Below are 22,469 nucleotides of genomic sequence, written 5' to 3'. Positions count from 1 at the left end.
TATTTATGATCCACTAAGACGGGAGTAGCACCTCTTAGCATCATATGATGATGTCATCAGGAAAACATCCTTTAGAATATATATCCTATATTGTAAGTTGCAGCTTTTTTATATTATGGGAGTAAACAAGGTGGATACGGGAATTAGTATTCCTGTAGTGCCAAGGAATACGTTCTCACTTCCAAAATTACAACAGTATTGTGTTAGGAGTCTTTAATTATTTTCTATAATATGTGACATATTATATTATCACAATAATCTGACATAATCTGTTCTCAAATGCAGTGCTGAATTTTCGAAGGGAAAAATAAAGCTAACCTATAGCTAATGACATTTAATGTTAGATCTGCCTTATGCTATTAAAATATCTTGTTTTCTGTTACTTCCAAATTTCAAACTCTGGTTATTTGGATTTAAACATTTCATTCAAGATGAATATTTCATTCAAATGAAAAACCATTTCATTCAAAATGAACTTAATTTTTCTTAATGCTTTGGCTAAGGTGTTTAAGCCACTCGTGAGAAGGCTAGAGAAAACGATGTTTTGTCCACATTAAAATCCACATACTTCGTTTTAAATGTCCAATACCCCTGGTACCATAAAGTAGGGACTTAATGTTTGATAGGCATGTCAGTCTATGTGTTGTTGCATGCTTTTAATTATCGGGTTTTCCAAGTTTTTCGTTACCTTCTCTTTTCTGCAAAATAATGTAAGCTTGGCAAAGTGTCTCTTAGGTCATAGTTTGGGTATCCAGAATAATCAGACAGCATTTTCAGTTGATCTTTGTGCCTCCATTCCTTCTCTGTAAAATGATGATGACACACCCTTGCTTAGAATCACAGAATGGTTGAGGCTGGAAGGTACTTCTGAAGGTTATCTTGTCAAACCTCCCTTCTCAAGCAGGGACACCTAAAGCCAGTTGCTCAGGACCACACCTAGATGGCTTTTGCATATCTCCAAGGAAGGAGACTCCATAACCTCCGTGGGCAGCCTGTTCCAGTGCTCGGTCATGCAGTAAAAAAAAAAGAATGTTTCCTACTGTACGGAGGGAACCTCCTGTGTAACAAGTTGTGCCCATTGCCTCTGGTCTTGTCACTTGGCACCACTGAAAAGAGCCTAGATCTGTTCTCCTTGCACCCTTCCTTGAGGTATTTATATAGACTTATAAGTTCCCCCCTTGAGCCTTCTCTTTTCCAGGCTCTCAGCTTTTTCTCATAGGAGAGATGCTCCGGTCTCTCAGTCATCTTCATGGCCCTTCGTTGCACTCTCTCTAGTATTGCACTCTCTCTAGCATGTCCATGTCTCTCTTGTACTGGGGAAATGAGAACTGGACCCAGCACTCCAGATATCTCATCTGAGCTGAGTAGAGGGGAAGGATCACTTCCCTCCACCAGCTGGCAATACTTCCCCTAATGTAGCCCAGCATACTGTTAGCCGCCTTTGCAGCAAGGGTGCATTGGTAGCTCATGTTCAACTTGGTGTCCACCAGGACCCCCAGCTTTCCTGCCAACCTGCTTTCCAGCTGGTGGCCCCCAGTGTGTACTCATGCCTGGGTTTGTTCATCACCAGGTGCAGACCTTTGCACTTCCCTTTGTTGAACTTCATGAGGTTCCTGTCAGCCCCTTTCTCCAGCCTGTCAAAGTCCCTCTGGATGGCAGCACGACTCTCTGGTGTATCAGCCATTCCTCCCAGTTTTGTGTCATCAGCAAAATTCCTGAGGGTATGCTCTGCCCCGTTATCCAGATCATCAATGAAGATGTAAAACAGCACTACACACAGTTTTAATCCCTGGGAAACACTGGCCTTCAACTAGGCTTTGTGCCACTGATCACCACGCTCTGGGCCTGGCTGTTCAGGCAGTTTTCAATCCATCTTAGTGCTCATCCAGCCTATATGTCAACAGCTCGTCTATGAGTATCTTATGAGAGTGTCAAAGGCCTTATTGAACTCAAGGTGGACAACATCCACTGCTCTCCTCTTGTCTATTAGGCCAGTCAAGCTTGACTTCCCCTGGGTGAAGCCCTGCTGACTACTACTGACGACTTTCTTGTCCTTAATGTGCCTGGAAACGGTTTCCAGGATTAGTTGCTACATCAGAATTTTCTTTAGAGACAGGTTTGAACACTATCTTAGCAGATCCCAGAGCCATACATACAAAACTATGGAGTGGAAATTTGAGCGCCTTTCATCTTGTGTTTTGAAATGGGGAGAAGTTCTGTGGAAAAAATAGAATGTGGATATATGGTATGATGTCCCTGAAAGACTGAGCTACAGATCATTTTACTTTGGATGTTTTATCTCCTGGAAGTGGTTAATAAATCTCACTCAATAAGCACCATTACACTGATATTTAAAGAATAATTTGCAGCCTGCATGGTTTTTATGAGATGTAAGGTTCACCATGAGAAGGGTTTCTGTGTTTCTCCTCTGTGAACGCAATGTGTGTAGATCATATAAGAATTGATTCTCTGACCATTTAAAGGTAAATGTAGTGTGTAACACCTTATTAGCTGAATGAAGACAGGGAGAGACATCTTTTAGAATTTGATTTCGTAGTGAGTGGATTGCTTTTTTCATTATTATCTTTGCAATTTTTAAGTGGTGTTGAATTGTATAAATGTATTACTCCTATTCATTTTTACATAAAGTTAATTTAAATAAATAAAAAAAAATTCAGAAAAACTGGATGATACCGATCTCTTTTATTTCATCAGTCACTACACACTGTCGTCTATGTATTGCTTCTGTCTATTGGAATTCTGTTTAAGCCTTTATTGTTATAATACCCGAGAGGTATTTTTAATGATCTAAACATTTGCTGTTTAAAGATAGATTCGTTTTGAGACAAGTAATTTGAAGTCGTGATCTAAGGAAGAATGCAGTGCTATAAGTATTAGTCGGATTATTTATGTTTTGAAAAGGTACATACTTCAGTGTTTTTTTCTGTGTTTTTGCCATGTTCTGTTATGCTTTAGAAGTGTATCAAAAGAATTTTTATTTCAAACAGGTTTAATTAATAAAAATGAGACCTTTCTGATTGTGTCCAGGTAACTTTTCAAGACAAAGTCTTGCACAACAAGAGGAGATCTGTGCTTTGAAAGAAACAATTGCACAACTTCATAAAGAGAATGCAACTTTGCAAGACTGTGTGAAAGAAGGAAGAGAGAAGATTGCTACTTTTGAGGAAAGCCTGGCAATTAAAGTATGTTTTAACATGTAAACAGTCACAAAAGATAAATAGGGAAAAAATCTGTTGGGTCATCACACCTATCTTATGTTGGTATCTGCAACAGTGCTCAGTGCTGACCTAGTTCTGCTCCAGTTTCAAGGCAACAATAAAACTGATGTTGACTTCAACAGCAGTAGTTTTGAGCAGTGTTGACCATCTCATGTTTTGCCTTCTGTACGGTTTATACTTACCAAGAGAGTAGTCTTTAAGTACTTTCCTGAAATGGAAAAAGCAAATTAGCCAATAAAATATTTTGTTTGTCATAAAATTTAGCCTAAATTCTTCCTTGGGCTCCACTGATGTTAGCAATGCAGGGTGCCAAATAATTTTGCCTTTGTTGTCGTTGAAAAAGCATCTGAATTATATTCTTTTCACCTTAAGTTACTAGTTTACCTAAGAAAATAGCATCAGTTTATTGCTTAGTGTGATTTCAAACCATATAATGAAGCTGCTTAGTTTTTAGTTCTGAAACTTTGTTTTTCACTTCAGCTTAAGTCATCTGAATATTGATTTGGGATGAACTAAGGAAGGTACTTTTTAACTGTTGTGATTGTTAATTCAAGAATTTGCACTGATTTTTAACAAAATCTTAAAGAAAATCTATTGCAGCACAAGCTATAATCATCTTGCCATAAGCACTGACTTTGCATTTTAAAAACTGTAAATTGTAAAATGGTGTCCATTTTAGAGAAGAGATGGCGCTCTCTCACCTCTTGTGTCTCCAGTGGAAGACATTTCCTTAGGCTATCCATACTTCATTATTAAGAAGCATCCAAATATAAGGGAGTAAAGTGATACACTTTGTGGAAATACAGTGACAGAATTCTTGGTTTATCCATTACAAACCACCAGACTCTGGTAGTTTATTCGTTGTAGAAAAGCTGTAATAACTTACCTAATAGACAGAAGACATCATTTAGTTTGGGGAGGGTGAGGCAAATGCTACTTTTAGAATGACAAAGAATTAAAAATTTTAATTAAACTTTTATATTCTGCAGAAGACACTAATATTTGTTTTTTTATTTGCCAAATTAGATTATCAGAATTTTCAGCTCTAAACAGTATAGGCTGAAACTTGGAAAACCACAATCCATTTTGCATTAAATAGTTAAATTAATCAGCTAGCTGAATAAAAGAAAAATATGGATAATCTTTTTTTTTTTTTCCATTTACACTGAGGAGTGGTGAGAGGTTTATTTTATTTTGTATTTCTTTTCAAGGAGAATGTAATTTCAGATTTCAAGATTCTGATTTCTGAGATGGAGCATTCCACAAAGTAAGGATGAAATGTCAAGAATATTATTAAATTTTTATTAATTTATAGCACTAATTCAAAAATTGAATCACAGGATGTGCTAGTGGATAAATATTTCTTTACTCTATTAACTATTAAAATGTTACAGCTTTGTTTCATGACTTGCAAACTTAACCACTGGAAAAGCTATCATTTGTATTTGGTTGGGCAATATTGTCATACCTGAAGTATTTTTTATTTGCTGTATAGAAAATCTTCTGAAGCACTCTGTATCTATGAGAAAGATATCACCACTTTGCATCAACAGCTACACGAAACCAACAAAGAACTTGCACAGACTAAGAAGAACAGAGAAACATTAGCTCAGGAGAATGACAGGTTACAAGAGCATCTTTCTAATATTAAGCAAGAAAATCAGGTATATTTGTACAGAGAACCATTGACTAAAAAGGAAAACTGTATAGTTTTCAAGTAGTGCATAGAATTGTTGTGCCTTCATCTGAAATAAATCTGCAAACTAGTTTTTAAGCTCATTGTTCAAACTCTGATTTATCCCTTATTGCTCAGCTCACTTGTATGAGGAAGACCACTTATGTAACGGTTTGGATGTTTATCTTGAGGAACAGCTAACGTGTTTTTTTTCTGATCTTTATGTAAAAACACTGTGGCAGTTGTAACTATTGCTTACATGGAAAAGTACTATAAAGGAGGCAGCGAGTATTTCTTATATTGTGCTGTGACTGGCCTAGAGCACTTACAAGCTTATGAATTTGACTTGCTAATAATTTAACACAGTACACCGTTTAATAAGGTTCAAAACTATTAAAGTGGCTTTTAGATGGAAGATGCCAGCAATATTTGGTTATAAATTACATTATCTACTGTGTTATTTATCACACACAATGTTCACACGTTTCCAAGCAGCTAGAAATTAAGCTTAATACCTGCAGTAGTTCATCACTGTGTAATGTTCTGGGTTTTTTCTTCTTTTTGTTCAACCTCTTGCCTTCATTTAGGTTTTCTGATACTTGCTCTTTCTTATCTGCACTTATTCTACTGCTTAGGATATCTTTGTCTTAGAAAATACTTTCTGCCCACCTGGCTTTCTCTTCCTCTAGAAGCACTACCAAGTTTTGAAGGAGCAGGTTAACTTCATGCGACTTTAGCTATATAAAAATTTTAAGTTATTAAGGCTCCCTTTTAAGTGAAGAAGAGTATTCCAGAAGGAGATTCATCCCATCCCAGTTTTTAAAGTGATTCATTTTATCTGCCTCTCTCCCTTCATTATAGAGAAGCATAGCTAAATAGTTTGGGTGCCTAATTCTGTGCTGTGAAAATTATGTGAGACAGCTCCCATGCTAAATAACTCTTCTCTCAAACACGTTGGTCTTTTCTCTTTAGCACCTTCCTTGACTATGCTAGAAAAGTTGAGGTCCTAGTAGCTTTAACCACCACAGGTAGGTAGTGAGTGCCACTAGAAACATGGGTTGCTGAGATTACTCCAGGGAATCGCTATTCTTTACCTTCTCTCAGAATCACAGCTGATACTGATGTGGTCCTCCTGTTGCTTCTGGCTACCTTCAAAAGCTTCATGGTTTTCTTTGCAATGCCTGGATGCTTGTAGAAGCAGATAGAAACAAAAAGTTTTAGCCCCACAGGGTCAACTACTTTTTAATGGGCTTGCATCTATAATACGTAATGGTTCCTCTAGGTTCTTCCATTAATTTAGGTGATATTTAAAGTAGTCAAAGTAGCATTCCCTTTTCTTCAGTTGTGTTTACTGAAAGGGTTCACAGAACCTTTCTCAGCAATTCACAGCCTTTTCATAATAGGAACAGGAGTTTCTCCATAGCCTACTTTCCCCCATCCCACATATACTGGTTCTTGCAGCTTAGTGTTCTCATAGTAATTTTGTAAGGAAGGAGGGGTTTCTGAACAGGGCAGTTCAAGACAGCCTTTCTGCAGGATTTTTCTTCACTCTGTTCTGTTTCTTAGCAATAGTTGCCAGAACTGGGTGCAGTCTCCTAATACGTGTGGCTTTGTTTCCCCTGATTAGGAGATAACCACTTAAGGCAAATATTTTTGACATATGCGAAATTTTATTTATAGAAATATACATGGTTTAAATTGTATATAGCCTTTAAATAACTTGTTAATAAAGCCATAGGCGCTAGATACATGCTAATTCTATTTTTTTGTAAAGGTACAAACAGTATACTTTAACCTTATGGAACAAATCTTTCTTCATAGGTACTATATAAAAAACTAGCAAAGTACCAGAATGAGCTTGATGATATGAAGTTGAAAGCCCAGGATTCAAACACAGATATTGTCAGGCTGAAGGGTGTACTGAAGTCTAAAGTGGGTATATGGTTTAAACCTGTTAATAAAAGCTGTTGTTTTCACTAAAAATGAAATTTTAACTATACTTCTGTGGAAGCATTTCTTCCTAGCTGAAACTTACTTGCATTCTACTAACATGTTTTTAATAGTTTGAGCATGTTTTCTTAGCTGTTTTTGCAGTACACAAGCAAGGAAGTTTATTTCACTGTGTTTTTATATATATATGTGTGTGTGTGTTTATTAAACGTAAGAACTTGGACAGTGAATAATACAGAGACTTGGGATTCTCTTTATTAACATATGGGATTAGTAGTAAAAAATATTTCTGCGATATATTGCTATACCTCATATTTGTAATGTTAATTTATCCATTTTTAACAGATATCTTTTGAGCATTAAAATGCAGCCATCTTGGTTCCTGAGAACTCTCTCAATGTTTTGGCTAAATGGCAAAGCTTTCAATGGAAAGAGGATATCCAATACCATGTCATACCCGTAGATATATATCTATAGATATCCCTGTTTTGTGAAGCTCATTTTAAATTATTAAACAAACAAGCTTTATTTGTTAGGAGAGAGAGAACTGCGAGCTTTTGGAGAATTACCACAAAGCATGTGAGCGAGGAGAAAGCTGGGAAGCAAAATGCCATCAAGCAGAAGCAGATTGTAGCTCTATTAGACGGGCGCTGATCAGTGCGGAGTCTGAGAACCACAGGTTGAAAGAGAAAACAGAGTCCCTTGAAACAGAGATGGAGCAAGTAAGTTGAAATTGTTCTTTTCATAGTTCATATTTTTAGACATACTTGCTACAATGAACTGTGTAGAGTTTGAATTTATTTACTAACAACTAGAATTCCATTTGTCACTCTTGGAAAAAAAAATCTTCAAAAAATAATAGCATATTTCAAGGAAAAAAGTTATAAAATGCTCTCGTGTTTGGAATGACTGAAGGCATAATGTCACACACAACCCCACAGCATACCTGATACATACCCAGTGCTTTGTCACCTGTTATGTTCCTGTCCCTGTTTTTCTTGCTTCCAGCTTTTCAACCTTCTTTCCACTGCTTTAGGTGTCCCAGAGATCCTCTTCCCCCTCGGAAAATCTGAAGAACTTAAAGAGACATGCATGGCTTTTAAAATGCATTATGAACAGATAAACTTATCTTCTGGTTTGGGGGTTGTTACCATTTTTGTTGCAGATCATCTTTGTTTCATGAGTATCACACAGGCTACTGAGGACTACCTGTGCACATTAGATACTCAGGAGGAACCGAGCTGCTGCTATTCAGGAAATGAATGAGAACATAACAGTAGCAAAACAGCACGGGAAGATTGTGTGGCAGATTGTGATACTTTTTGAATATAATAAAACTGGTACATGGTCCTAGTTTGTCCAGCCAGCCTCAAATGAGTAGAGATTTCATCCTGCTAATTCCTTCCCACACGCCTGCTATTAAGTATCGCAATAAACAGGCCTCTTCATGAAAACTGTGTCAACAAATTGAGTCAGAATTCCAGATGGATATCACATTCAGGTTTACAGCAGTTACGTGTAAGGCACATATCTAAAACACAAAAGTTTTTATTAAAAAAATCTTAACATGCTTAGCAGTGCCCTGTGTTCCTTGTGCTTTTTTTAGGCAAGACAGAGCTAGAATTAATGTGACATGTTCCTCCCACAGTTATCTCTTTTGGTCTATTCCTAAGAAATCCTTCAAAGAAGACACAGTACTTTATCTCTCCCTTTACTTTTGCTAACAACCTCTCAGACTCATTCTGCCATCTACTGAAAATTAAGTAGTTAAAAGTGACCAGAAATACAGGTCAGGTGTCACAGGGCAAAGTACAGGCATTTGTCAAAAAGGGAAAACCTAGGCTATGTTAATTTAGAATATGAAAAATTCTGAATGCCTGTAGTCATAACTGCCACTGCTGGCTTGTGGACTTCTCTTTAGTGTGACTTCTGTCATCTCTTAGTCGTGCCTGAGTTTCTGGGCGACAGCAGTATAAACATGAGTGACGGTATCTCAGCATTCACTGATCATCTACAGGCAAGAATACATTTTATTGTTAAAATAAGAGGGTCTAATCTGAAAATGGAATGGAGCCCATGGCAGAATTTTGAACCTTATTAGCTCTGCAGAAGGAGTAGAATTCTAGGAATAAAGTTTAAAATGTCGGTAGCTGTTTAAAATGTCTTGCTGTCAGAAGCAAGAACTATTCTCTTCTACTTTTTATATATGGGAGTTATTTAAAGAAATAACTTTAAAGTTTATTCTAGAATAAATGACTGCTGCCTCTTAAAATTCACCACAATTACATGGACATACTTTTGTATGATTTTGGAAGCAGTTTTAAATTTTCTTTGCAGTAGAGTTTTGATTATCTGGTATTCCTTTACTGTAATATGTAACAACAAAAGCAGCATACAAGTCTCAGACTTCTGCCTTAAGCAAGTCTCTTGTGAAAACAGAGAGCTTCAAAAAATACATCACGAGAGAGTCTCTATACTTGCAAATCTCACATCTACACACAAACTTTGCATTAAACTAGACGCAGTCAAAGAACAATTAAATAAATCAGCAGTTAACTTACACAGCAGAGAAGTTGGAAAGGGTATGTGAAATATATTAGGAAAATAAGTTTATGTTACCATTATACTTAAGGGATCTAAATCTACTTTGGGATCTAGAATGATCAAAGAAATCCCTGTTGATGATTAGTGTTTCAATTTTTTAAACATTTAATTTGGCATTCCTTAGGGGCTTATTCCTCAGGGGTGTGTGCTGTATACTGTGTGAAAACTCACTGCTTTGCAAGGTTTTACTATGAATATTCACGAGTCAGGAATTAAAATTACTGATTGTTTTCTTGAAAAATGTCTTGGATTTTACATCTAGTCATTAAGTAAGCAGAATAGCTGGAGTAGTTTATTGGTAAAGAAATTTGACGTGGACTTAAATATGCTTGACTTTTAGGAAGTATCAATATCTCTTTAATAATCTCTCCTTAATTTCCCTTGAAAATAAATTTCTGTTGACCTTGATTTTTACGAAACCTACAAAATTAATGTTTGATAGGCGAATCTTTAAAACCTCAGCTTGGATAAACTCTGAAAAATTGTTCATACATACACGGATCATTCAGATATTTTCGGTATGATTCTGTCACTGTCCTGTCCATTCTCTGCTCCACCTGAGATAATGTCTTGTTCTTTACAGGCTTCCAGCATTCTCTTTTGACCTTTATGGTATTTCCATATGCCATGGGTAAAGCTGCTGTTTGACAGTTGGGTATTTGATCCAGCCAAATGTGTGTGATGTCTTTTGTATGCTTGTGGAATCCTCTAAGATGCTTTTGATAGGGAAGATTTCCAGCATAAGACATTTCTCTGAAGCTTTTGTGAGATCTAATATGACTAAGCTTCCTGGATCCTTCTGTGAGATTGTCAGTGAAGGGACTTGCTGGGACTGTGGAAAGTAGCAACAGTTTCAGTAGAGAAAAATGCAGAAATTCAGTTGGAGAGTTGGAAAAAAGTCTGAGGTTGGGAAATTTTCACTATTTCTTTTTCATACCTTTCAACCAGTCGTCTTTCATCAGCCATGTATAACTTTCAGATAGGGCTCTTATTTTACATCATAGTATTCCAATGCAGAAATCTGCATTACTAGATTGCAGTATATGTATATTCAGAAGTGGAAATTAAATCTGATGCTGAATAATATTGTTCTTTCAGTGTTTCTAATACTGTTTATTTTCCTATAATTTATGCTGTCTACAGCTTTCAGTATTCTTTTGTTTTGAGATACAAAAGTAGAATAGTAAAACTGTTTATAGGCAAAGGAACTAGATTTTTGATTGACAGTAGAAAATTGGATCTTTCAGATGGAAGATATCTTTTACTTTAGCTTGGTAAAACCAAATAATTTGAGTTTTGCTTTGGAAAGTGAAAAAAGCTTTTTTTTTCTTTTGTGTGTGTGGTCTTTTTCTTCTTCTTCCTTCCTCTTCTTTTTTCCCTGTTGGCCTGTGACCTTAGTTCTCTCAGTATCTGATTTGAACACACAAATGGTTATCCTCTGAAAATGCTGAAGAATGTGCTGGAGAGGTGGGGTGTTTGGTAAGATGTCTCAGTTCATAGATTTACTATGACCTTTGGGTGAACAATATTATGCTTAATGTAAACTAGGTTTGAGTAAAATACAGATAAAAGTGTTTGCAGTACCCCAAATGGACTCAGTTAGACATACTAAAATGCATATTTTGCTCAGAGGGTTGTTAGACATACTAAAATGCATACAGAGCTCAGAGGGTTGTGATTAGGAGCACAGAGTCTAGTTGGAGGTCAGGGACGAGTGGTGTTCCCCAGGGGTCAGTACTGGGCCCAGTCCTGTCCAATATATTCATCAATGACCTGGATGAAGGGACAGAGTGCACCCTCAGCAAGTTTGCTGATGACACAAAGCTGGGGGGGTGGCTGACACACCGGAAGGCTGTGCCGCTGTACAGAGAGACCTGGACAGGTTGGAGATTTGGGCAAAGAGGAACCTTATGAAATTCAAGAAGGGCAAGTGTAGGGTGCGGCACCTGGGGAGGAATAACCCCATGCACCAGTACAGGTTGGGGGCTGACCTGCTGGAGAGCAGCTCGGTGGAAAGAGACCTGGGAGTCCTGGTGGACAACAGGATGACCATGAGCCAGCAATGTACCCTTGTGGCCAAGAAGGCCAATGGCATCCTGGGGTGCATCAAGAAGAGTGTGGCCAGCAGGTCGAGGGAGGTCATACTCCCCCTCTACTCTGCCTTGGTGAGGCCGCACCTGGAGTACTGTGTCCAGTTCTGGGCTCCCCGGTTCAAGAGGGACAGGGAACTGCTGGAGAGGGTACAGCAAAGGGCTACCAAGATGATGAGGGGACTGGAACACCTCTCTTATGAAGAAAGGCTGAGGGATTTGCGTCTCTTCAGTCTGGAAAAAAGATGGCTGAGGGGGGATCTTGTCAACACTTATAAATACTTAAAGGGTGGGTGTCAGGAGGATGGGGCCATGCTCTTTTCAGTGGTGCCTGGGGACAGGGCAAGAGGTAATGGGCACAAACTTGAGCATAGGAAGTTCCACCTAAACATGAGGAACTTCTTTACCCTGAGGGTGGCAGAGCACTGGAACAGGCTGCCCAGAGAGGTGGTGGAGTCTCCAACTCTGGAGACATTCAAAACCCGCCTGGACGTGTTCCTGTGCAACCTGCTGTAGGTGACCCTGCTCTGGCAGGGGGGTTGGACTAGATGATCTCCAGAGGTCCCTTCCAACCCTATGATTCTGTGATTCTATATGAAAAGATGAAGAAAAATAGCATCTAGCTTGCTTACACTAAGATTAAAACAGGCAGGTTTTTGTGTCTCTCTAGCTGACTCCATATGGATTTTCCTGACTCATCATCTCTGGGTTTGTTGTTTTGGTTTGCTTTGGTTTTTTTTTTGGGGGGGGGTTGTTTGGATTTTTTTCCCCCCTCTGTTTGTGTAGTTATGTCTCGGGTACATCCATTGTTCCCTTTTCAGGTTCTCCCAAGATACATAGATGCTTAATCTCATTTTGGATTTTATTAATTTTCCCTTTCCCCCAGATTTATTCTTGATGCTTCTTTAAGTAAAATAAGTGTAATCTCACTCTGCTGGAGATCCAGATATTGGTTTGTTACACCAGCTGTCATTTACTGCATGCAAACAGGATGTTTCTTGCCTCAACGAAATGTAGAACTTCCCTCCTCTTTTTAATGATTCTGTCTACAGTCTGTATCCCCATTGATCTGTATATTTCATAGCATTTTATCATTTCTACCAAGTACATTTATATTCTGATATATACATTGGGTGAATTTATAAATCTGACACAGGATTTTTACTGAAGGCAAATGTAACACTAATCATCAGCGGAGTGAGAGCAAATTTTGGGTTTACATCCCAGACTTCCTTTTTTCTTTTTTTCTCTCGCCTTTTTTTTTTTTTAAGTTACCATAACAGATAGATAAAACTTTAAAATCTTTGTTTAGCTGCAGAGCAAGTGTGAGTTATCCCATTCTGAAATAGAGCTGCTGAGAAAACAACTGGTAAATGAAAGAGCATCTATGAAAAACCTGGAATCTTTGCTTGCGTACAATCATGAGAGAGAATTTCAGTCACAGATAGCAAAGCAAGAAAAAGACTCTGAAATTCAGTTTCTCAAGCAACAGCTTTCCTTACGAGAAAATAAACTGTGAGTAAATGACCAGCAGAATATTGCAGGTTTTTTCATTCTTCTGAAGTGTATATACACACAAATGTTTTTATCTCTAGATGCATTTTCAAATGGCCAATGTACCTCGGTTTCTTTACCAGCAGAAGATACCAAAAACCTGCTTCTGGTTCCCCAGCTATATCCTATTAGTCTTTTCTGGGTAGTGTTATGTTTTACTCCAAAAAATGTTCTTAATCTCAATGGCATGGTATAGCTGCCCTTTTAATTTTGGATAATTGTATTTGGTAACATACTTGGAGGATTATAGTTAATATCTAATTAAACTTTATGGACTTTACAGCACTATGCAAAGTCAAGATTTTACTCAGCTCAGAAATAGAGCAGCTCAGCTAGAGTTGGAACTGGATGTCACCAAAAGACAGCTGGGGACTGAGCGCTTTGAAAGGCAAGTATATGTTTTTGTATTGCGCTTCCTGCATCTAATTGGGCTGAAAAGCAATATAGTGCTAAGACTTAGACTAATCACTAGGATAAACAACAAAGTTTGGCTTTGCTCTGCTGTACATCTCCTGTGTGTTTGGAGGCTATTCATGTCACTGAATTCAGTGACTAGCTGGCTAGACAAGTGGTTTATAGCCCACTAGGTCTGCGATATGAAGGGCTACCTTTTGGCTACGCTTGTACTAGTGACCTAAACCAGGTCAGAGCATTGGCTTGAGAGGTCCACACAACTGTCTACTTGTCCATACAGCTTAATTGTTAGTACACACTCTGGAATGATTTTAGCCCTATACCAGCCTGCCTTCTCCCAGATACTGCTTGGGGCACAGAAGGTGCTAGGGATGGTTCCCCAAACATCAGTATGGCCAAAGTAATTTATTTTTTTTTTGGTGGGAAGAGCATTTAATAATACATACAAGCTGTTTCATATGATTTGGCCACAGTACCAGAGAGTGGTCCCTGGCCTGCTTCATGAGTTAGTTTATCTACGTAGTCTCAGTGTCTTAAATAGTCTTATCTGTGAAACAACAGTACATCTCTATTTCATGGATGTATTGAGGATAAAATATTACCATTATGACCATGTCAGGCATTATTTTGGGTATGTAAAAGAGATGACAAAAAGAAGCAGAGTGATGTGATTATAGCACAGGTTTGAGAATCAGATGTCTTCTTTAATTGTAGTTGTTGATACTCTGTTCTCCCATAGGTAATGATGAAGGTTTTGGAGGGGACATCTCTATACCTGATGTTAGGTCTTTTAAAGATGGATTTCTTAAATGTCTCAGTGCATGTTTCAGTTTGAAATTGGATTCTCCTTCACCCTGAACTCATGGCAAAAACTGCTAAACTGGGTTGGGTCAGATGTGCAAGTCAGTCTAAAAGGTGGCATCAGTTGTGCTTCTTCAGCTGAATAGAATGAGCCAGACTGTATGCTAATACAGGAGGTACCTTTGTTTAAAAGAAACTCGATCTTCTTCAGACTGTTGTTTCTCTACTCCCCCTGTGTCAGGCATCCATCTCACGGCATATGGGTGCTCCCTGGTAGGGACTGCAAGTGTTTCTTCTAGAAGTGTTCATTGGCAGAAAGTTGAATCAGCCTCCACACTTAATCTCTTCTCTTAGTTAAGGATAATTTGTTGCTCATGTGGTGGTTTATAGCTGCAATAATATCAACACTTAGTTTACAGATGGTTAGCAGAACGGATATTAGAGTGAGCCTATCTGAGGCAAAGATCAACAGTTTTCATTCTTGAAGAGAATTTCTCTTCTACTTCAAGAGAATTACAAACATAATTATCTGAATTGTTTTGGAACAGTGGAACAAAGCTAGGTGCCATTATGCAATTTGTAAGTCAGTTGCAAAAACAATATGCAGAAATCTTAGATAGCAAAGACTGAAATGCGCTTGTATAAAAATCTGAGGCTGACATTAGATTTAGCTGTCTTTGAAAGGCCAGAGCTTTTTTCATAAAATCAAAACAGTGTCCCTTCAATATCCCACAAATGTCACAAGAATTTTATTTCTTTTATGTTTTTCCTCAGAAAGTCATGCTTTACAAGAGCAGGTATCTATCTCTCTTGTTTCCAGGGAAAGGGATTAAAGCCCCAAGTTGTCTTCTTACAGCCAATCTGTTTTTCTGGTAGTGGCAAGTGAAAACTAGAAAATTAGCCAGAGAGGAAAAATACTATCATTAAAGTTGGTATCATGATAGTATATAATGGAAGCAGCAGATGTCAGTACTGACTGTTTTTTTGTTGTTGTCAGTTTAAACAAGTGGGTAGATGGTATCCTTGTCCTAACACTGACTTAGCTAGTCATATTGATTTACTGTCCTGACACAGAATGAAATAATGCCTGAAATTAGGAGGTGGAAGTGCCAACGCTGTCAGGCCTTGAATGAGCACCAACACAGTGATACTAGGAGACTTAATCAATCTGTCTGGGTTTTTCTTCACCATTCAGAAAAAGCACCTCCCTATCTCACCCACACTCCTGACTGCAGGAGCAGTTTGTACTCATGTGGAAACAACAGATTTGATTTATTGTCCTGCTCTGGCTGTGGTGACCAAGCACAGGGACTGACTGTCAGACACCCCTGGACAACGCCACTCACATGACTTGCATATCTTTTTATCCCTTTCTGTTTCCTGACCCTCCTTTTTGCTGCCCTTGTACCTCCCTTTCTCTGCCACAGTCTCTTCCCAAATAAAAAACTTGCCCATGGTTATTTTTCCCTGTTGGTCACAGCTTTGCTACATTCACACCCAAACTTGGTATTCTACTGGGCGATGTTACCTGTGAGAGCTGACTTTCCACCATTGCCAGCATCATCTTGACCATTAAAGACATAGTAAAGACATAGTAAAGTCCTTAAAAGCAGTAATGCTAGTAAGACTAGCAGTCAATGTAGATAAGTCTGGTTCCATAGTCTTTACAGTGCATATGACACCTCCTCAGGCACGAGGTTGTGGGGTGTTGGTAGCTAGGTAGAAGATCGTTACCATCTCACTGGGCTTCTGCTGCTAGAACAAGCCCTTTTCTTGCCTGTAGATTCAGATCTGTGAGCTGGTGGATCTGGATCTGATCCATCTCCTGCAGGTTTTGGTGATCTGTTTCAGTGTTCTGCCCCACAGGTGGGTCTGTGGTAACGGCTAAGTCACGCTGGAGTCAGTTTCAGTTCAATATCACACGGGCAGTCCTGGTTATACCTCCATTTGCAAGGTTTTGGGCCACTTGGAGTACTTTTTTCCAGCCTGGCTCAGTGCCATCCTCCCAATACACTCATTCATTTATAATGAACCATTGTCCAAGTTTTACAGGGGTTATATATTGAAACTCAGGGGTTGTTGTAGCCATGCTTCCTAGTAGTTTTCCAGTTCAACACATAGACTAGATCCTCCTTATGTAAACAATTGGCATCCTGAAACCAGGATCACAGGTGAGTATGTACCCCCACAATTTTCCAGTGTATTATCCAATCCCGTGTACTTCCTCCCTGTACCCCCAGATGCAGGAGTTACGGATTGATCCAGTACCCAGGCCTCCACCCCTTGCAGTCAAAATGACTATGCTACCATTTTACAACTTTCCCACTAGGGAGTCCAGCACCTCTTAAATAGCCATCAGTTTCAGGGCACTTCAGGTAGACTCTAGTCCACTGGCCTTGCCAACTCAAACAGCACAAGAATACCACAAGCAACACTGGTCTCACATTAATGTCATTACTGATTTTAGTGATTGTCCTTATGTTGCAGACTTGTGAATAACCTTAAAATTAAGCTTTTCCTCCCTAGAGATTTTTACAACTTTTAGAGTTTAACACGCAGCAACCATGGCTAGCTTCTGTCTTTTACGGAAAATAAAGACAATGGATATGTAGCACTAAATCTGAGTAAGGGAGTAATTAAAAAAGAGTCACTAATCTGTCTTTCAGAGAAGTATATGATGAACAGCATGTCTCCTTTTAAAATAAAAAAGCTAACAATCTTAAAAAGAAAAAAAATCATGACTATGAGATAATTTTGATGATTTTTGAAAAATGCTTAGTCTCACTGTAAAATAACGTTTATTTAGGGAACGTGCTGTACAGGAGCTTCGATGTCAGAATCGTACAATCTCGTATCAGTTAAGCTCTACGTTAAGAACATCATCACCTGAACATTCCCATCATCAACCTCCTGATTGGTCTCTGGACTGGTCCCTGGAAGGATAAGTGGTTCAACAACATTTAAGTTCCAAACACTGAGGGGAAAAAAAATAAAGTAATAGCGTGAACTCCTGATATTTTTTGTTGAAATATTGACTGAATTCATGGAATTACATTGCTCCAAGAAAAGTTACAAGAAGATTCAGGACCACAATCTTTTGATAATACCCCTTTTGTTTTGTTTTATTGAGCTGTATCAAAACTATGATGTGGTTAATAGCAACTAATTGCACTGGGATGCTATAGTCATAAATTCTTAAAACAGTAATAGAAATAATGCTACAGAAAATCTCTGCTTGACTTGCCACCACTTCGTGCAGGTGTAGATGTAAATATTTTCCTCTTTCCGACATAAAAGCTCTTAACTATCCAGCCTTTCTTCTTCTAGTAATTTTCAGAATAGCTTTTACTCTCTATATATGCATTTTTTACAAGGAACATCAATGCATTCTAAAAGTCTTCAAACAGTTGTAACCCTGAGGAGGAGCAAGCCCAGCTTTCCTTTTAACAATCAGTGAAATGGAGCCTCCACAATATGCAGCTACTCCCCTGTCAGTTCAGTTTCAGTCTCACCTTATTTTCATATTTGGTAGCCGCATGCTTGTTGCATCATGCATTTTTGGTAGCTTGATGGCAGTATGCATTAAAAAAAAAATTCCAGTTGAGGGGGGAAAAGTCTCAGTTCATGACTTGCAGGAAATCATTTCTTGCTTTTGAGATGGTTATGTACATCCAAGGTGAATTTTGCTAATACTTTGTTAACTGAGATTATTACCTTTGGCACTTGATTAATCTTTTGTTATCAAAGGCTCCTGTAGGTACATGGGTCCTAAGAATACAAAATAAGTTTCCATGGGTCAGTGAGCTGGTTCTGGTGCCCTTAGTAATTCCAGTAGGAAATCACAGCTGTGCAACCCAGTGATGTTGTAGCTATTGCCAGTATTTGATAGCAAGTACAGGGAGTCTTCATTCCTCTGATAGAACTGCGTATACTCCTCCTTAGTCTTGTGTACAGCATAGCTCTTAAATTTGTTGAAATAAGAACTGTATCATTTGGAACAGTTTAATTTACATTTAATTACCATAACACTTTCGTCTATTTTTGATACAGTATAAAGAAAAGGGATCAATCCATGTAGTCACAACACTGATACTAATAATTATGGTGCTTTTTCTATTTGTATCACTCCCTTTTCAGGGTGATAGAATTCCTTTCTAATTAGTAAACTTCTGGCTAAATACCAAATCAAGACTAATCTTCTACAAACTAGATTATGAATTCAACTCCTTTCTTGTTTGCTTTCTGGGTTTTGTGGGTTTTTTTTTGGTTTGTTTTTTTTTTTTTTTTCCTGCTCTTGGCTGTCCTTATGTGGCATGATCTGCTTTTGCACATTCCTAGGGAACAATGAGTTTAAATAAGGACTAAAAAGGAAATATGTGAGCCAGGTATAAATACTTTGTTTGTTTAAAATCTTCAGCTGGTTTAAGCTAAATCTTTCTCAATTAAATCAATGTAGCTTTTGAGTGCAAATGAACTCAGTTGTTTTTCTGCTTAATTGTTTTGCATTTTTGAGTGTTGCAGATACTAATACAATTCATAACTTTTTTCCTCATCCAGCTCTTTGTTACACTTTTTTGGCTAAGTGGGAAGAACTAGGGTTGCTCCAGACCTACTTACTTACTTATTTATTTTTACTAAATGATTTGGTATTGTTTTCATTAAAAAAAACCCCAACCTATGCAATAAAAACTGAAACTTTGGCAGCTTGTTTTATGTTTCAGAAGCTAAACTGGAAAGAATTCATCAGGTTTGTGTAGTGTAGCGATACAGTGATGAATAAAATTTGATATGAGTGTTTGATAAGGCTTTCCTGAGAGAGAGCAGAGATCTGAACCTCGATCTGTCTGCTTGTATAATTGATTTACATTTGATTTACCTATGCCTGGATGAGTACTCTCAGGCCCAGAATACTAAAGTTCTTGATAAATTTTATGTAAAACTTGGGGTTTGTATCAAGAAAAAGGTGGAATAGTAGAAATGTCTGAAATATTTATGAATGGTGAAACCATTTCCCTCCCAGCTAACTCTAGAAAGATTCAGAAAAATTCAGAAGAAAAAATGATGTAAAATATGAGAGTAAAAGCAAGAATATTAATGCAAATATTTGTGTGTAATCATCAGCAGAATCACAGTATTAAGGCTTTTGAAATAGATGTTTTGAACAGAACATGACCTAGGTGTAAGTTCCTGTTGGATTTAAAGCAGAATATGACTCGAAATAGTCCTCCAGGAGGTGAAATGTCATTTTTCAATTGCTTGAAGACAAGTTACCGGGGATTGAAAAAGATACTGTAGAAAGAGCTACTCACTGGTAGAGAGGCTTCTTCCCCAGCTAATGTCTGACTCTGCAGTATATGAAGTATAATGAGATAGCAGTGCTGGAATCACCATTAATTACCCTTCTTCCTCTACAGTGTTTTGGTGCTATTTTAGCAGACAGACGTGATGGGAGATGAGGCAGTCGGGCACCTTTTTATTTTATTGAGAATGTGATATCAGAAGTAAATTGGACAGTAACTTTTTCTTATTCCATCTTTCTCTCTGTCTTTATTGCACCAGACTCCCTGTTTCAGTAAAGTGAAAAGGATGTGCCTTGTAGTTTGTCTTGCAGACCTAGAGGGAAAGACATTTTCTGTCTGATTTTCTTAAGTGATAGGAGTCCAAAGCTTGCCTCTCACTTCAAAGCACATTATAGCACTTTTGTGCAATAAAACCTAATCCTTCAAATGACCTGGATTGACTGTTGAAGAGACTGGGAAGCCTCCTCAAAGTGCTTTCAGAATCAAAACCTTAAAATTTTGCGCATGGAAACATCAGAAAGTATTGCTGTATTCACTGAACATGAAACAAATTAGATTTCTTTTTCTTTCTAGGAATTCTTGTTTCAAGGACTTATAATGTTATATTCACAATGGCTTGTGAAGACTCTGCACACCATCTGGAGAGTTCAAGTTTAACGCTCATTTAATTATGATTTTTTTCCCTGTTGAAATGCTAAATTTCATTGAATCTATTTCACAAATGCTTGCACAGGTTTTTCATCACTCTTAATGTTGTTCAGTGGGAAGAAATCAGTCTAGATAGCTTTCTCTCCCAGCTCTTGCATTATTGTGTGAGATGGCCCATCTAAGTAAACAGAAAAAAACCACAAGTCCCGTCAACTGTAACTGACAGAGTGCTTTTATTTTAAAAGTGTGCGTAATTTTAAAAGGTTATGGATATAACTGAAAAAAAAAAGGGAAAGAAAAGAACAATACAAAACTTGACTGGGGGGAAAAGGTGTCTGTATTCAGGTGTTATGATTTGGATGTATTTTTGCTGAACTATGTGAGTATTATGCTTGAGAGAATGCTGTGCCATCTCACAATAGGAAGAGTTTGATGGGTTTTTTTCCCCTTCAGACCTGACTGACTTAATATAAATAAGATAGCAATGCCAGCAGATACCAGTGTTTTGATATCCATCTATGAAGATAGAGATTTTTTTGTATGTTTCCATACATACTGGAGGTGTGTTCAACTTCTAAGAGTTTTCTTAAAACTGCACAAATTTTCTACTTAGAGTTCTTTAATATGAGTGAGTACTCTTTGGTGATAATTATTGGCACTTAAACTTGCTCAGAATTTCTGCACTTTATGTCATAACATTTGTCTATGTTCTATATTCTCACACTTTAAATGCAAGAGTAAATGTAAAATTCTCTCCTATAAATCATCTGGCAAATCTGTATTTCCGCATTTGGAAATAGAGGAGTAATTCCTGTTTAATTCATTAAATTATCCATTTTCTCCATAGATTCATCCTTCTTGCTATCTTCATAAAAGAATTTTTAAAAAGGTCTCCAGTTTAGTTTTGAAAGCGAAGGCGCGTTGGTCATGATAATGTTTAAACGTACATCTTGCATGTATGTTCCTTCGTATTCATTTTGTGATAACCTGACTACTAAACATTAACGTTCATCTCTTAGTAATGATTAAAGACAGTATAACCCATATGAATGCTCCTAACTGCCTTTTAAAAGCTGTTGATATGAGCTGTAGATATGAATCTATGTTGCTTTTTAGGAATAGGTAAAACAGGTAAAAAGCCCGTAAAAGTATTTCAATGTATAATGTAAAAAATATATATATAGCTGTAACATAAATTCTAGGATTATCTTCCATAAGAGTAACAATATTTTTCAGCACAGGTGACTTGATTTTAATTTGTAGGTCCTGATTCTTCGTTCTTTATTTGGGGGACAGCCACAGAAGTCATTTCAGCAATCACCAGTGTTAATGGGACTACTAGCAAGTAATAAAGACTGTAGGATCAGACATAACGATATTAACCATGTCCACGTTATGCAGTTATTAAAAGGCATATTGTACGCTTTTCCCAGATGAGAGAAGATGATCATATCATCATCCCAGAAGATGAAAAAGTGATTCGGTCTTTTGCAATCATACTGATTTTTTTGAAGATTATCACAAAAAAGAGAGTAGATAAAGTAGATAAAACTGAGTTCTTTTTGTGAGTGGGATATACTGTGCAGAGGCCCATGTCCTAAGATGTAATTGCTTAGTTGCAATAATGGTGGCTTTTCCATAGAAGATCACAAAGAAGTAACAAGGGGCTCCCTACAAAGTAAAAGTGCAAGATTCTTGAGAAATTTGGACTTTAAAATTCTTAAGTAGAGAGGATTAAGGGAATATGAGATTATAAATATCAAGATGTAATAAACTTGCTTTTTGTAGAGTACTCTGATAAAGCAGACGACTTTATTATTAGGGTTAGCCTTCCTGTAGAAAATGCTACGGAAATGAGAACCTTGTTTTTCTGCAGGCAAATTGCAAAGGGATCATCAGGTCATGGACGGGACCAAAGGAACTTTTGTCCATGGTGATGGGACATAGACTTCAAGTGACTTCTGACAGCAATTGATCGCAATGTAATTATCAAGGTTAAAAAAAAAATATCATTCAAGTGAGTATATTCAGAAAGCATTATCACTGTAGTGGCAACTCCCATACATCTGACCTAATGCAAAGTCACAAACTGAAAGAGAGAAAAAATGAAAGAATTAATTGAGTTTGCTTAAGTTTCCAAATAAAACCTTCCAGTTTAACAAAAAGCCTGCTTGTTGGCAATGTCTGTAGTAAT

The 22,469-nt window shown here is 37.6% G+C and overlaps 1 protein-coding gene across 1 annotated transcript in view; it reads left to right on the top strand.

The window, feature by feature from the left end:
* TSGA10 (testis specific 10) overlaps window positions 1-17,293 on the top strand; it is a 39,759-nt gene extending 22,466 nt beyond the window's left edge. Inside the window, 8 exon segments of the mRNA XM_074572564.1 lie at window positions 3,049-3,203; window positions 4,451-4,506; window positions 4,735-4,903; window positions 6,736-6,846; window positions 7,401-7,586; window positions 12,871-13,073; window positions 13,396-13,500; window positions 17,134-17,293. Of these exon segments, the coding sequence (XP_074428665.1) occupies window positions 3,049-3,203; window positions 4,451-4,506; window positions 4,735-4,903; window positions 6,736-6,846; window positions 7,401-7,586; window positions 12,871-13,073; window positions 13,396-13,500; window positions 17,134-17,272 (1,124 nt within the window). The 3' untranslated portion in view covers window positions 17,273-17,293.
* The last annotated feature ends 5,176 nt before the right edge of the window (window positions 17,294-22,469 follow it).

The sequence above is a fragment of the Larus michahellis genome, chromosome 1 (assembly GCF_964199755.1).
Source record: "Larus michahellis chromosome 1, bLarMic1.1, whole genome shotgun sequence".
NCBI lineage: Eukaryota > Metazoa > Chordata > Aves > Charadriiformes > Laridae > Larus > Larus michahellis.
This window is presented reverse-complemented; position numbering and strand designations above follow the sequence as displayed.